Below are 23178 nucleotides of genomic sequence, written 5' to 3' on the forward strand. Positions count from 1 at the left end.
TTCTGCATGTTCACTGATCATTCAACATATGTCTACATAACAAATATCTACTGATTAATTCCCATTTGCAGACACAAAAGTTTATGTTGATGTTGAAGATATGTGGAGGACAAGTTGCTCTTTTGATCTCAAGGAAGGAATTATTAGTATTTAATAGGAATATAAGTACGGTGATAGTAGCCACTATCCTTGAGAGCATGTGGAATGCAGAGCAGTTTTAACCCAGGTTGAAGAACTGGGGAATTGACTGTGAAGATAGGAAATTTTAACTGGACTCTATAAAGAGAAGTCGTACCACAGCAGAAGGAACTGGAAAGGCTTGTTATCAAGGATGGTCTCGCAGTGATTAAGAAATACTGGAGTCTGGTTTCTTAGGTTTTATATCCCCATTCTGACCTTAGTAGGAGGCTTTCAACAGATTCCACTTCTGTATGGTTCAGTTTTCTCACCTGGAAACTAGGGAATATGCTACTATTCACCTCATCTTACTCTGAAAGCATTTAGAAAAGTGTCTGCATGTAAACAATTGTCACATATTTCTTCACAATTATGCTACTACTGTTATCTGATCAGAAGCACGCATAATGGAGCCCTGAGGGGAGAGAAAGTGTGACCATACTGTCAACACACACAGTTCAAGATTTTAGCTGAGCTGTCTAGTAAATGAGGTATGATGGTGGTGAAAATCATACCGCAGGTAAATAAGCAAGCATCATTAGTCCCTCATATGTATCTTTGTTCAGTATCTTTCTCTAAAGTAATTCTTCCATCTAGACTCACTGTCAGCCTCTTAAGAACACTGTAAGCTGCAGGCTAAGGAAATGGATGGAACATATTTTTTTTCCTGTTTGTATTTTCTTTCTTTTTTTAAAAATTTCTTTTCAATGTAACAGTATTTATTGTTTTTGCACCACACTCAGAGCTCCATGCAATCTGTGCCCTCTCTCATACCCACCACCTGGTTCCCCCAACCCCCGACCCGCCACCCCTTCAAAATCCTCAGATTGTTTTTCAGAGTCCATAGTCTCTCATGGTTCACCTCCCCTTCCAATTTCCCCCAACTCCCTTCTCCTCTCCAACTCCCCTTGTCCTCCATGCTATTTGTTATGCTCCACAAATAAGAGAAACCATATGATAATTGACTCTCTGCTTGATTTATTTCATTCAGCATAATCTCTTCCAGCAACATGGATGGGACTGGAGGAGGGAACTTGTTTTTATAGAAGGGCTTTGGAGGCCCATCTGGGAGAGAAATCCTAGCATGAGAGTCCTGATAATTTTTGTGTTTGTGGGTGGAGAAATTTGATCTCAGTGAGTAAATGACATATCAGAATTCTAAGTTTCCATTACCCACGAAAAGCAATTGTACCTCTTTGGTTGTTCTTTTATTCTTTTCTTTTCTTTCTTTCTTTCTTTTTTTTTTTTTTTAAAGATTTTTATTTATTTATTTATTAGAGAGAGGGAGGGAGGTGAGGAAGAAGCAGACTCACAGCTGTGCAGGAAGCCCAGCTCAGGGGCTGGATCTCACAAACCTGAGATCATGAGCAGAGCCAAAATCAAGAGTCATCTGCTTAACTGACTGAGCCACCCAGGTGCCATCTCCCCCTCCCCAACTCATTTATTTATTTATTTATTTATTTATTTAAAAATTTTAATTATTTTTAGATTTTTTTTATTGACCTATAGTGTGCTATTAGCCCTAGGCTGGTGCCACCTCTTAAGCTGTTTTTAAATTTAGTGACTTTCTTTAAATCTGCTGGTATATAATATAAACTAAAACTTCAAAGTTAAGGTTTCCTAAAGTAGGCTATGGAATCCCTCACCTAATATCTGCAAACCCAGACACCAGAATTACTTCCTAAATGTCATTTATTAAATTATTTGCGCTGTCTTGCAAGCACTGTTTCATGACACTGAATTTATCACATAAATTATGAGGCAGAAACAGACATAGAAGGGACATTTGCAAATGTGAAAGGCATTTGAGAGGGCATGCATTGCATTAGACTCAGAAGAAAAAGATCTAATTTCACTGCTTGTGGGAATACAGCCATAAAACTAATCTTTGAGTCATCATCAGTTGCAGTAGCCTTAAATTTAAGTGACAATAATTTATAAGGTTAATGAATAATGACAACAAGATAACTGTATAAATCCTAACAGTGAAAGAGATTATTTGGAGCTAGGATCAAAGCCCAGAATTCATTTGTTTATTTTACTTTATGTCTCTCAGCAGGTTTCTGCCATGAGTGACAAGGGGACCAGCAATCACACAGAAGAGACTGACTTCATTCTTGTAGGCTTCAGGGTCCGCCCAGAACTCCACATTCTTCTCTTCCTGCTCTTTCTGCTTGTGTATGCCATGATCCTTCTAGGGAATGTGGGGATGATGACCGTTATTATGACTGATCCAAGGCTGAACACACCAATGTATTTCTTCCTAGGCAAACTCTCCTTCATTGATCTCTTCTATTCTTCTGTTATTGCACCCAAGGCTATGATCAGCTTCTGGTTTGAGAGTAAGTCCATCTCCTTTGCCGGCTGTCGGATCCAGTTCTTTCTCTTCGCCATCTTCATGGTGGCTGAGGGATTTCTCCTGGCAGTCATGGTTTATGACTGCTTCATTGCCATCTGCAATCCACTCCTCTACTCTGTCCAGATGTCAATTCGCCTCTGCATTCAGTTGGTGGCTGGTTTCTACTTTTGTGGCTGCAGCAGCTCAGTTCTTCAGATGCGCATGACAGTTACTTTGCCCTTTTGTGCTTCTCAGGCCATTGAACCACTTTTTCTGTGATATTCGCCCTCTTCAAAGGATATCTTGTTCTGACCTCTTCATCTATAGGATGATTTCTTTCTCCTTATCCAGCATCATTACCTTGCCTACCATAATTATCATTATTGTGTCCTATATATATATTGTGTCCACGGTGCTAAGGATACGGTCCTCTGAGGGACGTAAGAAAGCATTCTCTACTTGCAGCTCTCACCTAGGAGTTGTGAGTGTACTGTACGGTACTGTCTTTTTTACATATCTGACTCCTGACAGATTTCCTGAGCTGAATAAGATGACCTCCTTATGTTATACCTTAGTCACTCCCACGTTGAATCCTTTGATTTACTCCCTGTGGAACAAAGATGTTAAAGGGGCTCTAAATAAACTTTTGGAGATGAAAAATACTATTCTTTGATTACACTTTCTTGCCCATCAAAGACGTCGTGGCTATTTCTTTCATACTTCTTATGACCATTAAGAAAGTTATTCTCCTGAACATCATAGAAATGTTAACAAGCTCTTTCAAGGTGTCATATGTCCCACATATTACTCTTCTTGCATCAGAGACCTTGTTAACCCAAAATGTCCTTTATATTGGAGGTGTCCTTGACATTAAGGAAACATTTTTCAGACTGACCTTGCCACCGATCTAAAATAACATTTTATTTCATTGAATTGACTTCTATGTTTTTATGGCTTGCTGCTAAACACGATTTTTATATTTTATTATAGTGTATAAACAGTACATGTTAAACAGTTATTGAATTTTCACCTTGAATCAAGTATTTCATATGTCATATATTGAGAAAGTAAAAAGAGACAAAGAATAAGCAATCTTTGTAAGATACATTAAACTGAAAAATTGTTCATTGATACAGAGTGCTCTGAGGCTCTCTAGCTACTGGATCCCAACTAATAAGAAGAGCCAAGTGGGAAAAAGAGAAGTGCTAACATTTTGGAGCAATCACTCCCTCAATTTGTTTCTTTGTAACTTTTTTTTCTGTGTTAATTATTCTAAGGAACACATTTTGAAAAGTATAGCAGGAAGGTAGTCATGAAATAGCATGTGATCCAAAATGTACTCTTCCATGCTTTTGAATATTTATTCTTTGATTAACTTTATTGATTACCTCTGTAATATATTCTTTTCTTGGAATAAGCTTGGGTATGAGATTATTCTTTAGGGGGCTTACAATTTAATGTGAGAGTCACATCCTTGCACAGGCAATTATAATCCAGATATGAGTATGCCAACAATACACAGAGGTGGTAAAGTAGGTAAAGCTGGTGGTTGGTAACGAGGGAAAGTCTTCAGGGTTGCATGGAAGATATATTTAAATAGAACAAGATTGGAGTCAGGGAAACTGCTGAATCAGTTCATATTATTGATGAAGCTTTGAAGCACGCCAATGCAAATTTTAAAAGGCTGATTTGAAAAATTTCTCATCAAATACACAGAACTGATTAACTGATTAGTATTAGGAGAGTGTGCCATACCAGGTGTGTCACATTTTTGAACTTGTATGATGTGGCTGGTGATGGCAAAATGTAAAGGACCTCTCAGCAAACTAGGAATAGAGGGGAATTTCCTAAAATGGAAAAAGAGCACTTTAAAAAACCTACAGTGTAGACTATGTTTAATGGTGTAAACTAGAAGATTTCCTGTTATGATAGGAGCAAGGCAAGGATGTCTCCTCTCACCTCACCTTTATAACACCTTTATAACCCTTTGATAGTCTTTGGTGATGCAAAAGACAAAAAGAGGAAATAAAAGTGTTATAGGCTGAATTACATCTTCCCAAACGTATATTTTGAAGCCCTAACCCCCCCTTACCAAATATGTGAGTATATTTAGTGATATGCTTTCAAATAGGTAGTTAAAGTAAGCCTTAACAGTAAGGCTGTTATTGTAGATTCTGATTCAATCTGACTGGTGTCTATAAGAGGAAAATAAGAGTCACAGAGAGACACTAGGGTGCAGGTGCACTGAGGGACAATGATGTAAAAAAAGAGCAAGAGGCAGACAGCTGCAAGCCAAGGAGAGACACCTCAGAGGAACCCAAATCTGCTGGCATTTGTCCTTGGACTTTCAGTATCCATAACTGTGAGAAAATAAATTTGTTGTTTAAGCCACCCAGTCTACAGTATTTTTGTTTTGGGAGCCTTGGCAAACAATTCCAAAAATGTATATAGAATGGGAAAAAGAAAAAAAAAAAGAAAACTTTTCTTTTCACATGATATCTATGGAGAAAATCTGAAAGAATTGACAAAAAAATGTCCTGAAACTGAGAGATTATGGGACGGTTGATGGATACACAGTTAATATACAATAGTTAATTGCTTTCCATATAGAATCAATGAGCAAGTGAAATTTCAGTGAAAGGTACAATACCATTTTTTATTATCCTCACTCTGTATATTATTATATACATAAGTATTATGTACTTAAAATACTTATGGGGCACCTGTGTAGCTCAGTGGGCTAAGCATTTGCGTTTCATTCGGGTCATGAGCCCAGAGTCCTGGGATAGAGCCCCTAATCGGGCTTCCTGCTCAACAGGTAGTCTGTTTCTCTCTCTCTGTTTCCTTCTATGTGTTCTCTCTATTTCTCTCTCTCACTCTCTCAAATAAATAAAAATCTTCAAAAGAAAGTAGACTATTAATTTTGAATGATAAAATAAGTCAATGTAGGCTCATTAATTGTAATAAATATACCAAGCTTGTGAGGGATGTTGATAACAGGCTGTGGAAGGACATGGAGGAATCTTAAATGCACACTACCATGTGAAAAAAGCCAATCTGAAAAGGATACATACTGCTTGATCATCACCAATATTTTCAGTTATTGCATTTTTTTTCAAAGATTTAACTTAATTATTTGAGAGCAAGAGAGAGTACAGAGGCAGAGGGAGAAGCAGACTCCCTGCTGAGCAAGGAGTCAGACATGGGGCTCCATCCCAGGAGCCTGAGACAGCAGTCTCAGGCAGAGACACGAGGCTCTATCCCAGGAGCCGAAGGCAGCAGTCTAACCGACTCAGCCACCCTAGCACACTAGTTGTTCAATTTTAAACTCCAGAATAAGTTTTGAAATAATTTCTCTATTTTTGTTGTTGTTTGCCTCTTTGTCTTTGGTTTTCGTTTTTTGCTATTTTATTGGATTCTGTTTGCTCCCTCAATGTTCATAGTAGCAATGTCCATAATAACCAAAGTATGGAAGGAGCCCTGATGTGCATGGAAAGATGAATGGATAAAGAAGACATGGTGTATATATACAATGTAATACTACTCATCCATCAAAAAAATGAAATCTTGCCACTTGCAATAATGTGGATGGAGTTAGAGGGTGTTACACTTAGCCAAATGAGTCAATCAGAGAAAGATAATGATCCTAAGATCTCACTGATATGTGGAATTGAAAAAAAACAAAACAGAAGACCACGGGGAAAGGTGGGAAAAAAATAAAACAAGATGAAATTAGAAAGGGAGATAAACCATAAAAGATTCTTAATCATAGGAAACAAACTGAGAGATGCTTCAGGGGATGGAGTAACTGGGTGATGGACATTAAGGAGGGCATATGATGTAATGAGCACTGGGTATTATATAAGACCGATGAATCACTGACCTCTAGCTCTGAAACCAATAATATGTTATATGTAAATTAATTGAACTTGAAATAATTTTTTTTTCCTAAGGAAAGGATTCTGTTTGCTCTGAGAAAACTTTCATGTTACTTCTCAGAGGTACAATCTCAGGATTCTATGTACTCTTTGGTGGCAGAGGTTTTATCGGGCTAGCTTTGGTTGTGTCTTCCCCTGATCGTTTTATTGGATCTGTCTCTGTAGTTTTCCTACCCAGGAGGAAGGTTCCAATAATTCTTCTTTTGTTCTATTGTTTTGAAAACATTGTGGCACATATATTTCTCTATTGTCTGATCCACTGGATTTGGTCCCCTCTGCACAGATAATCCTTAAGGCCAGTCTTTGAGGTTTTCTCCAATTCTAGGGGGGCTTCTTTGCTGTCTCCTTCCCTCCTTCTCCCTGGTCATCTTTCTAGTTGGTCTACAGTTAGTTTTTTGCTCTCATGGAGCAAGCAACCTCTCTTAATTGCTTATCAACAAATGTTTATTATGTTTTAGAGTCCCTTAAGCTTATGCTTAAACCTTGCCACATTTTATTCCAAATGAAGTCAGTTCACTTGAGAAGAGTTCTGAGGCCCTCTGTTACTAGGGCCTGCCTGTCATTCTAAGTAAAACCTATGTTCAAGTGTCCTGGAACTGAAAACAGGAGCAGTGGCCTAGTTCTCTCAGGATGACACCCTGACTTTATGTGCAGGTTTCTGGGCAAGGTCTTTAGCCTATGGTCTTCTAAGCTTATCTCTCTCTCTGTCTCTCTCTCCCTCTCTCTCTCTCTTTTTTTTGACAGCAACAATTGCTTACATATTTATTTATTTATTTATTTATTTATTCTGTTATGTTAGTCACCATAAAATACATCATTGGTTTTTGATGCAGTGTTCCAAGTTTCATTGTTTATGTAGAACACCCAGTGCTCCATGCAATACATGCCCTCCTTAATACCTACCACCAGGCTGACCCATCCCCACACCCTCTCCCCTCTAAATCCCTCAGTTTGTTTCTCAGAATCCACAGACTCTCACGGTTCATTTTCCCCTCCAATTTCTCCCAATTCACTTTTCCTTTCCTTCTCCTAATGTCCTTCATCTTTTTCCTTATGTTCCACAAGTAAGTGATACCATATGATAACTGACTTTCTCTGCTTAACTTATTTCACTCAGCATATTCCCCTCCAGTCCTATCCATGTTGATGCAAAAGTTGGGTATTCATCGTTTCTGATGGCTGAGTAATCTGTCTTGGCAAAAAATCTCTATCCTTTGAACTGGCACAAGTGAAATTGGGACCCACTTATTCTTGACCTACCATGCCTGGGGTAGAGCTTCTACCCTGTGAATGGGCCCTGGGTAAAGGAAAAGATCTCCAGACATTGTAGCCACTCTTGCCTTGAATAGGGCTTCTGCAACTTGGAGCTGGAGGAAATAAGAAATGTTTTAAGCCTGCCACTCTCAAAGTGATATGGTAGTCCATGACTGGGATCTAGGGGAAGAGGAGTCCCCCTACGTTCTTGTTTGCACTTCCCTATGTGCTTCTTATCATGCTGGGCTGGGAGAGGAGAAAGAATGAGTAGGCCCTCATTCAAAAACATACATGTGAATGTTTCTATTTGTTTTATTCAAAATATTTAAAAAGTGGAAACACCTCAGTTACTCATCAATTTAAGAACACATAAGCAAAATTTGGCCATATGTGTACAATGGGAAATAGAATACTACTGAGCAATAAAAAGAATGAGTTACTTAAACAGATGACAATATAAATACATTTCAAATTCATTTTACTCAGTTCAAGAAGTTCCAAGAAGCGTACATACAGTATGCAGGTTATATGGAGATACGCAAAACATATGAGATCACTGGTGATGTGGAAATGGAGCTGGACAGAGCATGGACTAACAAGGGACATGATAAATCATTTAGAGGTGATGGAAATGTTCTGTATCTTGTGGTGATGATTTCATTAATGTACAAACCGTTCAAACTCATGGTATTGTATACTCTGAATAAACACAGTTCATTTCACACAATTATCCTTCAATGAAATATTTGAGAAAAAATAATGGGCAGAGGTTTTTCTTTTTTTTTTTTCTGCACTGAAGATTTAGTTTGGACCTAAAACACAGGAATATACTAAAGGCAATAGAAGATATTTATATAAAAAACTCAGAGAAAAAGTAGGTTAAACTTTTTAATGTAAATGTTGTTAATGTAGCAGCAGTTAAGTGAGGATCTACCAGCACCAATATTATCATTTTAATGAAGAAAACTTTACTTGTGGGTACCTGGGTGGCTCAGATGTCTAAGCATCTGCCTTAGGCACAGGTAATGATCTCAGGGTCCTGGGATCAAGCCCTGAGTTGAGCTCCCTGCTCAGTGGGGTGTCTGCTTGTCTCTCTCTCTCTGCTTCAACCTCTCTTTCTCTCTCTCTCTTAAATAAGCGGAATCTTATAAAAGAGAAAACTTTACCAGTTATTGACACTATGTTCAGCTATAATGATATATTCAATGGGAGGTCATTAAATGAGTTTGACATTCCCCACATGCATAATGTTTTAGATAAGGGTGTTACTTAAGTACTAACCATGATGTTTTTAAAAAACCTAGTAATTACCAAATCAAAATATTAGCTATATAATATTAAAATAACTTTTTCCATGACTTGCCTACAAATTTGATTATAAGCAGCCTTCTAATGTATATCTCATATTTTGAGAATTACATATATATATACACATTTATGTGTATGTATGCATTTATGCATATATTTTTATTAATCTATATGAACATGCTATTATTATTCTTTTTCAATCTCATCTCTGCTTTAGAAATACTCTGTATTATACATGAACTTTACTTTAATTGAAAAGTAAACTGAGAAGAGCAAGTTCGAAACAAGAACAGAATATACCAGAATTTAATTCCTGTAGCAATGGCAAAAATTACTTGACATCAGGAAAAGAAAGGAAAAGGTCAACATTGAAAAATTATTGTATGTATCTTCTCATGGTGAGGCCTATTAGCTTCTAGCTTAGTCTGAGGATTCTCTTCAGGGTCAGCTGGATGACATTACACATACATTGCTCTGGGGAGTGATATAGCCACTAATTGTTCTTGGTGTCCTTCTCAAAGGTATCCTGTGTGTGTTTGTGTGTGTGTGAGAGAGAGAGAGAGAGAGAGAGAGAGAGAGAGAGAAAGAGAGAGACAGAGACAAAGACACAAGACCATGATTATTTTTGTATTGATGTGTATGTGCGTGTCTGGTGGTGGTTGCTGGGAATGCAGGATGTGGTGCATATAAAGGAACATTGTTCTCCCAACAGTTAACACTATTGTTCGGGTTGTTTTCCTCAGTTGGATAAAGAGTTACCAATCCATTGGATGATGATTTAAAGGATGAGGAGCTTCTTTCATTGCCAGGTCATTCCATTATAGGACTCAGACTACTGGCATGAAGGCTTCTGCATTTTACTCATGGGGGTGGCTTTGTAAAATATGCCTCTTTCAACCTAAAAATCTTTCTGCTTCACCTCAGGAGAGAGGTGGCATACTACCGTAGCACAATGAACACTTACCCTAAAATCCTCATGAAGTTTTTCTACTTAGCGAGTCCGCTGTTTTCCCCAGTAATCTGTATTTTTACAAATATGGGTGAAAGAGATGACGTATATTGAAATAAAAGAAGGGATTCTTAGAGACAGACATGAGTAGAGAGAAAATTAGATACCTCATTTGGTCATAAGTTACTATTCTGTCCCTAATTGGGGGCCCTGTTCTTTTTGTTTGTTTTGATCTTTTCTGTTGGTTGTTAGCAAAAAGGAAAATAAAGGCTGAAATAGCAAAGTAAAGTGACTCAAGTTCTGTCTATGGAAATGAAAACATAGGTGCTCCTGGGGACTTGGTAATGCCTCATGGTAAAGAAGGGAAAGGGACAGAGAAAGTTACTGTCTTCTCAGAATTAACATCGATAGTATTAAAGGCATGAAGAAAGAACAAATCTGACAGCCAATAAATATATAGATTTAACAGATTTGTATGAAATGTATGTAATTTAATCATTCAAGTAACTCTGCGAGGTAAATACTCTTATACACCCCATTTTACAGGAGAAAATTAAAATATGGAGATACTATGCAACTTGCCCAAAACTACACGGCAAACACAGAAATTGAAAGCTCAGTTTGACACCTGAGCTTATTTTTTAACTCTCAAGTTATCAGTGAACTGTTATTACTTAGATATTCTTCCTCATTTTATGAAGTAGCTTTTCTCCAGCAGAGATGCTTAAACATTAGAAGGCATTTTTCACTTCTGCATCATTCTCATTTTATCAATCATCAGTCCATATTCAGCTTACTTTACCTGTCATTCTAAAGAGAGTCTCTTCTTCACTGTCCTTAAGAAGACTGCCTTTAGTAAAAGCCACCATAATCTCTTACTTGGGCAATCACTTACTTTCTAAGTCTTCTCCTTGTGAATATTTATTTTCCATAAGGATATCAACATGATATTTGCAAAATGCCCAGTTGAACAGAATACTTTCTTTCTCTAAAATCCCCAATGCCAGGCACCTGGGTGGCTCAGTGGGTTGAGCCATTGCCTTCGGCTCAGGTCATGATCTCAAGGTCCTGGGATCGATCCCCATGTCGGGCTCTCTGCTCAGTGGGGAGCCTGCTTCTTCCTCTCTCTCTGCCTGCCTCTCTGCCTACTTGTGATCTCTGTCTGTCAAATGAATAAATAAAATCTTAAAAAAAATAAAATAAAATCCCCAATGCCTACCTCTTGTCTACAGAATAAAAGTCATCTTCCTTGGCTTGACATAGAGGTCTGCACAATTTCCATGAATCCATTTTTAAGGCTTATCCCTCACTTTTTGTCTTGTGCAGTACAAATGACTTATCAAACCTCATGCAGTTCACCATAGTGATTTTGCACAGAAACCTGTCTATTTCACCTTGCTCAATTTTACCTATTTTTTAAAAAATAAGTAGAAAAAGATTTCACTGACCATTAAGACTGTTCACCTCTAAAGGCTGCGCTCTTTTTGTGTATTCCATAAATGTCTTTTTCACTGGGTTTCCGTGTGACATTTTGGTTCTCTGGCCAGCTGTTTTCTCCTCATCTGACTGTGCGTTTAAGTATAAAAATTATTTATACCTAGAGATTTTTGTACAGAAAAATGTATATAAAAATTCAATAAATATTGATTTGGTGAATTAATTGTAAGGTACGTAGAACAACAACAAAAAAAGAATCCTCTTTATTTTTCTTTCATTTTCATTACAGTTTCCTTGTCCAAAAGGAGGATTTTCAAGAATGATTTAAGCCCCAGAAAAGTATGACATATGTGTGTCACTCATTGTGCCTCTGGACAATTAAGAGTGACACACATGTCACCCTCAGCACTGTGTGCACTGCAGAACATCTGATTCTCTCATGCAGCACTGAAAAAGATTTTTCCAGTAAATCTGATATTTTGTTCTGTCTTCTTACCATATCAGATTTTGTTACTTCTACCAATTATATACATATTTCACAACACTTGTTACTGACTCAAGATAAACATCCCAAACATCATCTTCAGAGTGCCAGCACCAAATCTGGAATATATTTTCCCTAAAATCGAAATACACAGCAATCATGATCTTTACCCAAATGAAGACGAAGTACGGAGAAAGCCATTCCACTCCAAAATGTACTTGCCAGCTGTTAAGTTCATGAGATTCAAATAAATAAACTTTCTAAAATTAAATTTTTCAAAATCATTGGAGGCATTCTTTGCATCAATGCCTCCCCAAGTTGTCACAGTGTCCAGGCTTTTCAATTATGTCACTGTTAAGATAGAATTAAATAGAAATGCTTTTTTCCCCAGGATCTTTCTCAGAGCTTCTTTGACATCTTTGTTTCTCAGGGAGTAAATCAAAGGATTCAACATGGGAGTGACTAAGGTGTAACATAAGGAAGCCACTTTACTCAGCTCAGGAAATCTGTCAGGGATGACATACATAAAAACGATGGCACCGTACAGTACACTCACGACACCTAGGTGAGAGCTGCAAGTGGAGAAGGCTTTCTTACGTCCCTCAGAGGAGCGCATCTTTAGAACTGTGGACACAATATACATATAGGACACGATAATGACTATTATGGTAGGCAAAATAATAATGCTGCATAAGAAAAAGGAAACTATCTTATGAAGGTACAAATCAGAACAAGAAATCCTTTGAAGTGGACGGTCATCACAGTAAAAGTGATCAATGGTGCGGGAAGCACAAAAGGACAAAGTAAATGTCATGCTTGTCTGAAGAACTGAGCTGATGCAGCCACAAAAATAGGAACCAGCCACCAACCGAATGCAGAGACGAGCTGACATCTGGACAGAGTAGAGGAGTGGGTTGCAGATGGCAATGAAGCGGTCATAAGCCATGACTGCCAGGAGAAATCCCTCAGCCACAATGAAAAGGGCAAAGAGAAAGAGCTGGGTCACACATCCGGCAAAGGAGATGGACTTGCTCTCAGACCAGAAGTTTATCATAGCCTTGGGTGCAATAACAGAAGAATAGAAGAGATCAATGAAGGAGAGGTTGCCTAGGAAGAAATACATTGGTGTGTTCAGCCTTGGATCAGTCATAATAATGGTCATCATCCCCACATTCCCTAGAAGGATCATGGCATACACAAGCAGAAAGAGCAGGAAGAAAAGAATGTGGAGTTCTGGGCGGACCCTGAAGCCTACAAGAATGAAGTCAGTCACTTCTGAGTGATTGCTTGTCCCCTTGTCACCCATGGCAGAAACCTGCTGAGAGACATAAAGCAAAAACAAAAACAAAAACAAAAACAAAAAACAAATGCAATCGAGGCTTTTTTCTTAGTCACATAGTTTCTTAAATGTAGAATACATTATTTGCATCTTAATTCAATATTGCATATAAAACAATTTTAATGTCATGAGCGTTCAAGAATTTGCATTAGATAATGTTAGACTTATGGAGTTGGTATTCAGTTATTAAGCAGTGAAAGACATTTTGGAGTTATTGTATTTAAGTCATAATTTTGCTCAGAGTTCAGCCAGTTATAGAATTTAATATTGTCTAATTTTTCACTTTATTATCGAAAATAAGAGTGCTATGATAATCTAAAACAGAGATGCTACATGTAATCTCTATGACAAGGTTTGCAGCCTATGATAGTCCAGTGTTTGAATCATTACATGACAATAATAAAAACATTTTCGTGTATTGTTACCTAATTTGCCTCAGTTTCTTTAACTTTTATTACTACTGTACCCATCATTTCAAAAAGAGACTAAAAATAGGTAAGTGATATGTATGATAAAATTAAAAAATTTAAAAGCCACTAATCTTATGTTAAATAAAATTGTTTAAAGCTCTTTCTAAATAAATGGTCATTTCCATAGATCAAGGCCATTCTCCTAAATAATGCATTTTTATTGTCTCATTATATTTACTTTACTTCCACTGGTAGTTGTTTATTTAAAATATGCCATAATCATTTAGCTTTTTTTGAAGCAGAGAGAAGCTGATGAACATTGCAGTTCTTACGCCACAAAGATGACTTTCTAGTAAAGTTGCATCAGTTCAAGGGATCTTGCTCTTCATTCAGGGAAAGTATATTTAAAGAATATACTAAAGGAAAGTTCTTTTCATAAAATCTAGTATGCTTTATATGTCTTAAGGCTAATGAAATAATCATGGGTGTTAAAGGACCTTAGCGACTTTGTGTCATCTAGAGTCAATCATCATTTGTTTGAAAGTCAACAATGGTTGTTTACAATGTTCTTATTTTTAGCCCTGTGAAACCTTTCTTTAGGATATTCCAACATTACAGTTGCTCATCCTCTGATCAATTCCACTGGGAGAAGAGTAATCTTAAAGTCAGTTGTGGAGACCTAAGTGCGGGCTCCAGGGCTGTTGTCCATGAGGACTGTGTTAGCCGCAGATACAAACAAAATAATCTAATAATATTACAAGTACAGGGAACTTTTCCAAGTACAGGTTGTATATATCCTTTGGGAATTTCTTTGAACTTAATTTTTTCACTGATGAAGAAAAAGTTTCTGGTAACTGTCATAACATATGTATTGGTAGGCACAGAGAGACAGATATAAAAGTTTGTACCATATGAGAAAAGAGTTAGATCTTAGACTAAAGAGTGAATATTTTTAATTATGTAGTAAATTACATTAATTATAATTCAAAAAAGACAAAAATTCACTCCAGCTTAGGGTATACCTGTATTCCTTGATGTAGACATATTTCATGATGTCATAAATATTTAAATCACAAATTAAAGGTCAGATAATGTTTTGTGATTTCTATGTTTTCATATATTCAAAACTAAACAATTAGAAAATAAGAGAAATAATAGCATTCAAGAAGATTATTTTAAAATTTCTTAGTGAAATATTTTAAAATATTTGTGATGGAAAGACTACATTAAAACCACAGAGATAACACTCTACTTAATGAGCTTAATATTTTCAAGATGCCATTTTTGTCCTAAATATTTCCATGAATTAATTGTAATCTTACCTTTTAAGTCCCCCCTTTTAAAGTTTTTACTTATTCATTTGACACCTAGAGACTGAGAGAGAATGAGAGAGAGGATGAAGCAGGGTAAGAGGCAGAAGGAGAAGCAGAATCCCTGCTGAGCAGGAGGTCCATTGCAGGACAGGATCCCAGGATCCTGAGAATATGACCTGAGCCAAAGGAGGACACTTAATTAACTGAGCCACCGAGGTGCTCCTAAACCTCCATTTAATTAAAAATTATTTCTAGAATTTATCTAGAACTTTTCAGTGTGTGGAATACAAAATGATATAGGGCAAGAGCTCCTCATTTTAATATAATATTAGTAAAAGTTTTGTTGGTGTAGGAAGAATAAATAGGTTTGTTACTTTAAACAAGAAAATATTAATTTAGGTGAATAGTAGCCTAACAATTTGGAAAGGCTGGGAACTTCTGAGTGACACTCTTTTTTGTTTGTTGTTTGTGTCTTAATTTTTTATTTTTTATAGACATATATTTTTATCCCCAGGGGTACAGGTCTGTGAATCACCAGGTGTACACACTTCACAGCATTCACCAAAGCACATACCCTCCCCAATGTCCATAATCCCACCCTCTTCTCCCAACCTCCCTCCCCCCAGCAACCCTCAGTTTGTTTTGTGAGATTAAGAGTCACTTATGGTTTGTCTCCCTCACAATTCCATCTTGTTTCATTGATTCTTCTTCTACCCACTTAAGCCCCCATGTTGCATCACCACTTCCTCATATCAGGGAGATCACATGATAGTTGTCTTTGTCCAATTGACTTATTTCGCTAAGCATGATACGCTCTAGTTCCATCCATGTTGTCGCAAATGGCAAGATTTCATTTCTTTTGATGGCTGCATAGTATTCCATTGTGTATATATACCACATCTTCTTGATCCATTCATCTGTTGATGGACATCTAGGTTCTTTCCAGTGTTTGGCTATTGTGGACATTGCTGCTATAAACATTCGTGTGCACGTGCCCCTTTGGATCACTACGTTTGTATCTTTAGGGTAAATACCCAGTAGTGCAATTGCTTGGTCATAGGGCAGTTCTATTTTCAACATTTTGAGGAACCTCCATGATGTTTTCCAGAGTGGCTGCACCAGCTTGCATTCCCACCAACAGTGTAGGAGGGTTCCCCTTTCTCCGCATCCTCGCCAGCATCTATCATTTCCTGACTTGTTGATTTTAGCCATTCTGACTGGTGTGAGGTGATGCCTCATTGTGGTTTTGATTTGTATTTCCCTGATGCCCAGTGATATGGAGTACTTTTTCATGTGTCTGTTGGCCATCTGGATGTCTTCTTTGCAGAAATGTCTGTTCATGTCCTCTGCCCATTTCTTGATAGGATTATTTGTTCTTTGGGTGTTGAGTTTGCTAAGTTCTTTATAGATTTTGGATACTAGTCCTTTATCTGATATGTCGTTTGCAAATATCTTCTCCCATTCTGTCAGGTGTCTTTTGATTTTATTAACTGCTTCCTTTGCTGTGCAAAAGCTTTTGATCTTGATGAAATCCCAATAGTTCATTTTTGCCCTTGCTTCCCTTGCCTTTGGTGATGTTCCTAGGAAGATGTTTCTGAGGCTGAGGTCAAAGAGGTTGCTGCCTGTGTTCTCCTCAAGGATTTTGATGGATTCCTTTCTCACATTGAGGTCCTTCATCCATTTTGATTCTATTTTCGTGTGTGGTGTAAGTAAATGGTCCAATTTCATTTTCCTGCATGTGGCTGTCCGGTTTTCCCAGCACCATTTATTGAAGAGGCTGTCTTTTTTCCATTGGACATTCTTTCCTGCTTGTCTAAGATGAGTTAACCATAGAGTTGAGGGTCTATTTCAGGGCTCTCTATTCTGTTCCATTGATCTATGTGTCTGTTTTTGTGCCAGTACCATGCTGTCTTGATGATGACAGCTTTGTAATAGAGCTTGAAGTCCGGAATTGTGATGCCACCAACTTTGGCTTTCTTTTTCAATATCCCTTTGGCTATTCGAGGTCTTTTCTTGTTCCATATAAATTTTAGAATTATTTGTTCCATTTCTTTGAAAAAGATGGATGGTACTTTGATAGGATTTGCATTAAATGTATAGATTGCTTTAGGTAGCATAGACATTTTCACAATATTTATTCTTCCAATCCAGGAGCATGGAACATTTTTCCATTTCTTTGTGTCTTCCTCAATTTCTTTCATGAGTACTTTATAGTTTTCTGAGTATAGATTCTGTGCCTCTTTGGTTAGGTTTATTCCTAGGTATCTTATGGTTTCGGGTGCAATTGTAAATGGGGTTGACTCTTTAATTTCTCTTTCTTCTGTCTTGTTGTTGGTGTAGACAAAAGCAACTGATTTCTGTGCATTGATTTTATATCCTGACACTTGACTGAATTCCTGTACAAGTTCTAGCAGTTTTGGAGTGGAGTCTTTTGGGTTTTCCACATATAGTATCATATCATCTGCAAAGAGTGATAGTTTGACTTCTTCTTTGTCAGTTTGGATGCTTTTAATTTCCTTTTGTTGTCTGATTGCTGAGGCTAGTATCTCCAGTACTATTTTGAATAGCAATGGTGATAATGGACATCCCTGCCGTGTTCCTGACCTTAGCGGAAAAGCTTTCAGTTTTTCTCCATTGAATATGATATTTGAGGTGGGTTTTTCATAGATCGCTTTGATGATATTGAGGTATGTGCCCTCTATTCCTACAGTTTGAAGAGTTTTGATCAGGAAGGGATGCTGTACTTTGTTCAATGCTTTTTCAGCATCTATTGAGAGTATCATATGGTTCTTGTTCTTTCTTTTTTGATGTGTTGTATCACATTGACTGATTTGCGGATGTTGAACCAACCTTGCAGCCCTGGAATAAATCCCACTTGGTCGTGGTGAATAATCCTTTTAATGTACTGTTGAATCCTATTGGCTAGTATTTTGGTGAGAATTTTCGCATCTGTGTTCATCAAGGATATTGGTCTATAGCTCTCTTTTTTGATGGGATCCTTGTCTGGTTTGGGTATCAAGGTGATGCTGGCCTCATAAAATGAGTTTGGAAGTTTTCCTTCCATTTCTATTTTTGGAACAGTTTCAGGAGAATAGGAATTAGTTCTTCTTTAAATGTTTGGTAGAATTCCCCCGGGAAGCCGTCTGGCCCTGGGCTTTTGTTTGTTTGGAGATTTTTTTTTTTTTTTTTTTTTTTTTTTTTAAAAGTTTTTTATTTATTTTTTTTTTTTTAAAGATTTTATTTTTTATTTGTCAGAGAGAGAGCGAGCGAGAGTGAGCACAGGCAGACAGAGTGGAAGGCAGAGTCAGAGGGAGAAGCAGGCTCCCTGCCGAGCAAGGAGCCCGATGTGGGACTCGATCCCAGGACGCTGGGATCATGACCTGAGCCGAAGGCAGCTGCTTAACCAACTGAGCCACCCAGGCGTCCCTGTTTGGAGATTTTTAATGACTGTTTCAATCTCCTTACTGGTTATGGGTCTGTTCAGGCTTTCTATTTCTTCCTGGTTCAGTTGTGGTAGTTTATATGTTTCTAGGAATGCATCCATTTCTTCCAGATTGTCAAAATTGTTGGCGTAGATTTGCTCATAGTATGTTTTTGTAATAGTTTGTATTTCTTTGGTGTTAGTTGTGATCTCTCCTCTTTAATTCATGATTTTATTTATTTGGGTCCTTTCTCTTTTCTTTTTGATAAGTCAGGCCAGGGGTTTATCAATTTTATTAATTCTTTCAAAGAACCAGCTCCTAGTTTCGTTGATTTGTTCTATTGTTTTTTTGGTTTCTATTTCAATGATTTCTGCTCTGATCTTTATGATTTCTCTTCTCCTGCTGGGCTTAGGGTTTCCTTCTTGTTCTTTCTCCAGCTCCTTTAGGTGTAGGGTTAGGTTGTGCACCTGAGACCTTTCTTGTTTCTTGAGAAAGGCTTGTACTGCTATATATTTTCCTCTCAGGAGTGCCTTTGTTGTGTCCCACAGATTTTGAACCGTTGTATTTTCATTATCATTTGTTTCCATGATTTTTTTCAATTCTTCTTTAATTTCTTGGTTGACCCATTCATTCTTTAGAAGGATGCTGTTTAGTCTCCATGTATTTGGGTTCTTTCCAAACTTCCTTTTGTGGTTGAGTTCTAGCTTTAGAGCATTGTGGTCTGAAAATATGCAGGGAATGATCCAGTCTTTTGATACTGGTTGAGTCCTGCTTTAGGACCGAGGATGTGATCTATTCTGGAGAATGTTCCATGGAATGTTCCAAGAATGTGTATTCTGTTGCTTTGGGATGAAATGTTCTGAATATATCTGTGATGTCCATCTGGTCCAGTGTGTCATTTAAGGCCTTTATTTCCTTGTTGATCTTTTGCTTGGATGATCTGTCCATTTCAGTGAGGGTAGTGTTAAAGTCCCCTACTATTATTGTATTATTGTTGATGTGTTTCTTTGATTTTGTTATTAATTGGTTTATATAGTTGGCTGCTCCGACTTTGGGGGCAAAGATATTTAAAATTGTTAGATCTTCTTGTTGGACAGACCCTTTAAGTATGATATAGTGTCCTTCCTCATCTCTTATTATAGTCTTTGGCTTAAAATCTAATTGATGTGATATAAAGATTGTCACTCCTGCTTTCTTCTGATGTACATTAGCATGCTAAATTCTTTTCCACCCCCTCACTTTAAATCTGAACGTGTCTTCGGGCTGAAAATGAGTTTCTTGGAGGCAACATATAGATGGGTTTTGTTTTTTTATCCATTCTGATACCCTGTTTCTTTTGACAGGGGCATTTAGCCCATTAACCTTCAGGATAAATATTGAGAGATATGAATTTAGTGCCATTGTATTTCCTGTACAGTGACTCTTACTGTATATGGTCTCTGTTCCTTTCTGATCTACCACTTGTAGGCTCTCTCTTTGCTTAGAGGACCCCTTTCAATATTTCCTGTAGAGCTGGTTGGGTGTTTGTAAATTCTTTCAGTTTTTGTATGTCCTGGAAGCTTTTAATCTCTCCTTCTATTTTCAATGATAGCCTAGCTGGGTATAGTATTCTTGGCTGCATGTTTTTCTCGTTTAGTGCTCTGAAAATATCATGCCAGCTCTTTTGGCCTGCCAGGTCTCTGTGGGTAAGTCAGCTGCCAATCTAATATTTTTACCATTGTATGTTACAGACTTCTTTTCCCGGGCTGTTTTCAGGATTTTCTCTTTGTCACTAAGACTTGTGAATTTTACTATTAGGTGACGGTGTATGGGCCTATTCTTATTGATTTTGAGGGGCGTTCTCTGAACCTCCTGAATTTTGATGCTCGTTCCCTTGCCATATTGGGGAAATTCTCCCCAATAATTCTCTCCAGTATACCTTCTGCTCCCCTCTCTCTTTCTTCTTCTTCTGGAAACCCAATTATTCTAATGTTGTTTCGTCTTATGGTGTCACTTATCTCTCGAATTCTCCCCTCATGGTCCAGTAGTTGTTTGTCCCTCTTTTGCTCGGCTTCTTTATTCTCTGTCATTTGGTCTTCTATATCACTAATTCTTTCTTCTGCCTCATTTATCCTAGCAGTGAGAACCTCCATTTTTGATTGCACCTCATTAATAGCTTTTTTGATTTCACTTTGGTTAGATTTTAGTTCTTTTATTTCTCCAGAAAGGACTTTTATATCTCCCAAGAGGGTTTCTCTAATATCTTCCATGCCTTTTTCAAGCCCGGCTAGAACCTTGAGAATTGTCATTCTGAACTCTAGATCTGACATATTATCAATGTCTGTATTGATTAGGTCCCTAGCCTTCGGTATTGCCTCTTGTTCTTTTTTTCGTGGTGAATTTTTTCGTCTTGTCATTTTGCCCTGATAAGGGTATATGAAGGAGCAAGTAAAATACTAAAAGGGTGGCAACAACCCCAGGAAAATATGCTTTAACCAAATCAGAAGAGATCCCAGATCGTGAGGGAGGAGAAAGGGGATAAAAAGAGGTTCAAAAAGGAAGAAAGAAAAAAAAAGAGAAAAAGAAAGAATTAAAAAAAAGAAAACGAATAAAGAAAAATATAAAAAAGAAAAAATATATATATTAGATAAAATAGTTAAAAAACGTTAAAAAAGAAAAGGGTAAATATTAAAAAAAAAATTACCCAAATCGAGAAAAAAGAAAAAAAAAAAAAGAAAGAAAAGAAAGAAAAAAAATTAATTTAACTGCAAGACTAAAAAAAAAATCACAGGGAGTAAGCCATGAGTTCCGTGCTTTGCTTTCTCCTCCTCTGGAATTTTGCTGCTCTCCTTGGTATTGAAACCGCACTCCTTGGTAGGTGAACTTGCTCTTGGCTGGATTTCTTGTTGATCTTCTGGGGGAGGGGCCTGGAGTAGTGATTCTCAAGTGTCTTTGCCCCAGGTGGAATTGCACCGCCCTTACCAGGGCTGGGCTGAGTAATCCGCTGGGGTTTGCTTTCAGGAGCTTTTGTTCCCTGAGCGCTTTCCGTAGAGTTCCGGAGGACAGGAATACAAATGGCGGCCTCCTGGTCTCCGGCCCGGAGGAGCTGAGAGCCCGGGGCCCCTCTCCTCAGTGCGCCCTCAAAGAACAGCGCCCAGTTACTCCCATCTGCCTGACCTCCGGCCGCGCTCCGAGCTCATAGAGCCTGTGGCTGGTTCAAGGTAACCCCGAGCTGCGAACTTACTGTCGGTTCTGTCTCTGTAGCCGGCTTTCCCGTTCCAATACCCGCAAGCTCTGCGACACTCAGATACCCCTGATCCTTCTGTGACCCTGCGGGACCTGAGGTCACGCTGACCCCGCATGGGCTTCGCCCCGGTTTAGCCTCTGGAGCGATGTCCCTCAGTGGAACAGACTTTTAAAAGTCCCGATTTTGTGCTCCAGGAGCCAGCCCCTCCCTCCGGGGTCTATCTTCCTGTCGCTTTGGATTCAAGTCTCACCAGTCCTACCTTTCAGAAAGTGGTTGTTTTTCTGTTTCCAGAATTGCTGTTCTTCTTCTCTTCAATCTGCCGATGGATTTGTAGGTGTTTGCAATCTTTAGATTCTATCAGCTAGATAGCCTATGTAGCTGATATAGTCTCAGCCTGCTACTTCTCTGCCATCTTGACTCCTCTCCCCTGTTTGTTTGTTTTTAAGATTTATTTATTTGAGAGAGAGAGAGAGTGTGTGTGTGCATTTGTGTGCATGTGTTTGATGAGCAGGGAGAGGGGCAGAGGGATAGGGAGAGAACCTCAAGGAGATACTCCCTGCAGTGGCCATGCCAGAGCTTGATCTCATGACCCAAATAAGAACTGAGCCAAAATAAAGAGGTGATGTGGAGAAAGGGGAACCCTCTTACACTGTTGGTGGGAATGCAAGTTGGTGCAGCCTCTTTGAAGGACAGTGTGGAGATTCCTCAAGAAATTAAAAATAGAACTTCCCTATGACCCTGCGATTGCACTCCTGGGTATTTACCCCAAAGATACAGATGTAGTGAAAAGAAGGGCCATCTGTACTCCAATGTTTATAGCAGCAATGGCCACGGTCGCCAAACTGTGGAAAGAACCAAGATGCCCTTCAATGGACGAATGGATAAGGAAGATGTGGTCCATATACACTATGGAGTATTATGCCTCCATCAGAAAGGATGAATACCCAACTTTTGTAGCAACATGGACGGGACTGGAAGAGATTATGCTGAGTGAAATAAGTCAAGCAGAGAGAGTCAATTATCATATGGTTTCACTTATTTGTGGAGCATAACAAATAGCATGGAGGACATAGGGAGTTAGAGAGGAAAAGGGATTTGGGGGAAATTGGAAGGGGAGGTGAACCATGAGAGACTATGGACTCTAAAAGACATTCTGAGGGGTTTGAATTGGCGGGTGGGTGGGAGGTTGGGGTACCAGTTGGTGGGTATTATAGAGGGCACGTATTTCATGGAGCAATGGGTGTAGTGAAAAAATAATGAATACTGTTATGCTGAAAATAAATAAAAAATAAATTAAAAAAAAAAGAGTCAATGCTAAACCGATGGAGTCATCCAAGTGCTCCTGGGTGACATTCTTATAATGACCCTCAGGACAATTTAGGATTAACTCACAGAGAGAGGCTACCACTGGAGATACAATTTAAAAATATAGTATCTTAACTATGATCCAGGGTTCAGATAGAAGGGAGCAAAAAGATGTCACTACTTCTTCATCCATCAAAACTGCTTCTCTAGGAATTTGGGAATTCAACAATGCTGCAAAGAAAAGCCCACATGTTTCCAAAACTTGTCTACTGGTAGAA

General features: G+C 38.2%; 1 protein-coding gene and 1 pseudogene across 1 annotated transcript; one reads left to right on the top strand and one right to left on the bottom strand.

Moving 5' to 3' along the window:
- Nucleotides 1–2188: 2188 nt before the first annotated feature.
- On the top strand, nt 2189–3188 carry LOC116592557 (annotated as a pseudogene).
- A 9040-nt stretch (nt 3189–12228) lies between these two features.
- Nucleotides 12229–13203, bottom strand: LOC116593565 (olfactory receptor 9K2-like). The gene has a single exon (XM_032347859.1). It carries the CDS (start codon nt 13189–13191, stop codon nt 12229–12231), a length of 963 nt encoding a protein of 320 aa, XP_032203750.1. The 5' UTR covers nt 13192–13203.
- Between the last annotated feature and the right edge of the window lie 9975 nt (nt 13204–23178).

Source organism: Mustela erminea, chromosome 6 (assembly GCF_009829155.1).
Source record: "Mustela erminea isolate mMusErm1 chromosome 6, mMusErm1.Pri, whole genome shotgun sequence".
NCBI classification, from domain to species: Eukaryota; Metazoa; Chordata; class Mammalia; order Carnivora; family Mustelidae; genus Mustela; species Mustela erminea.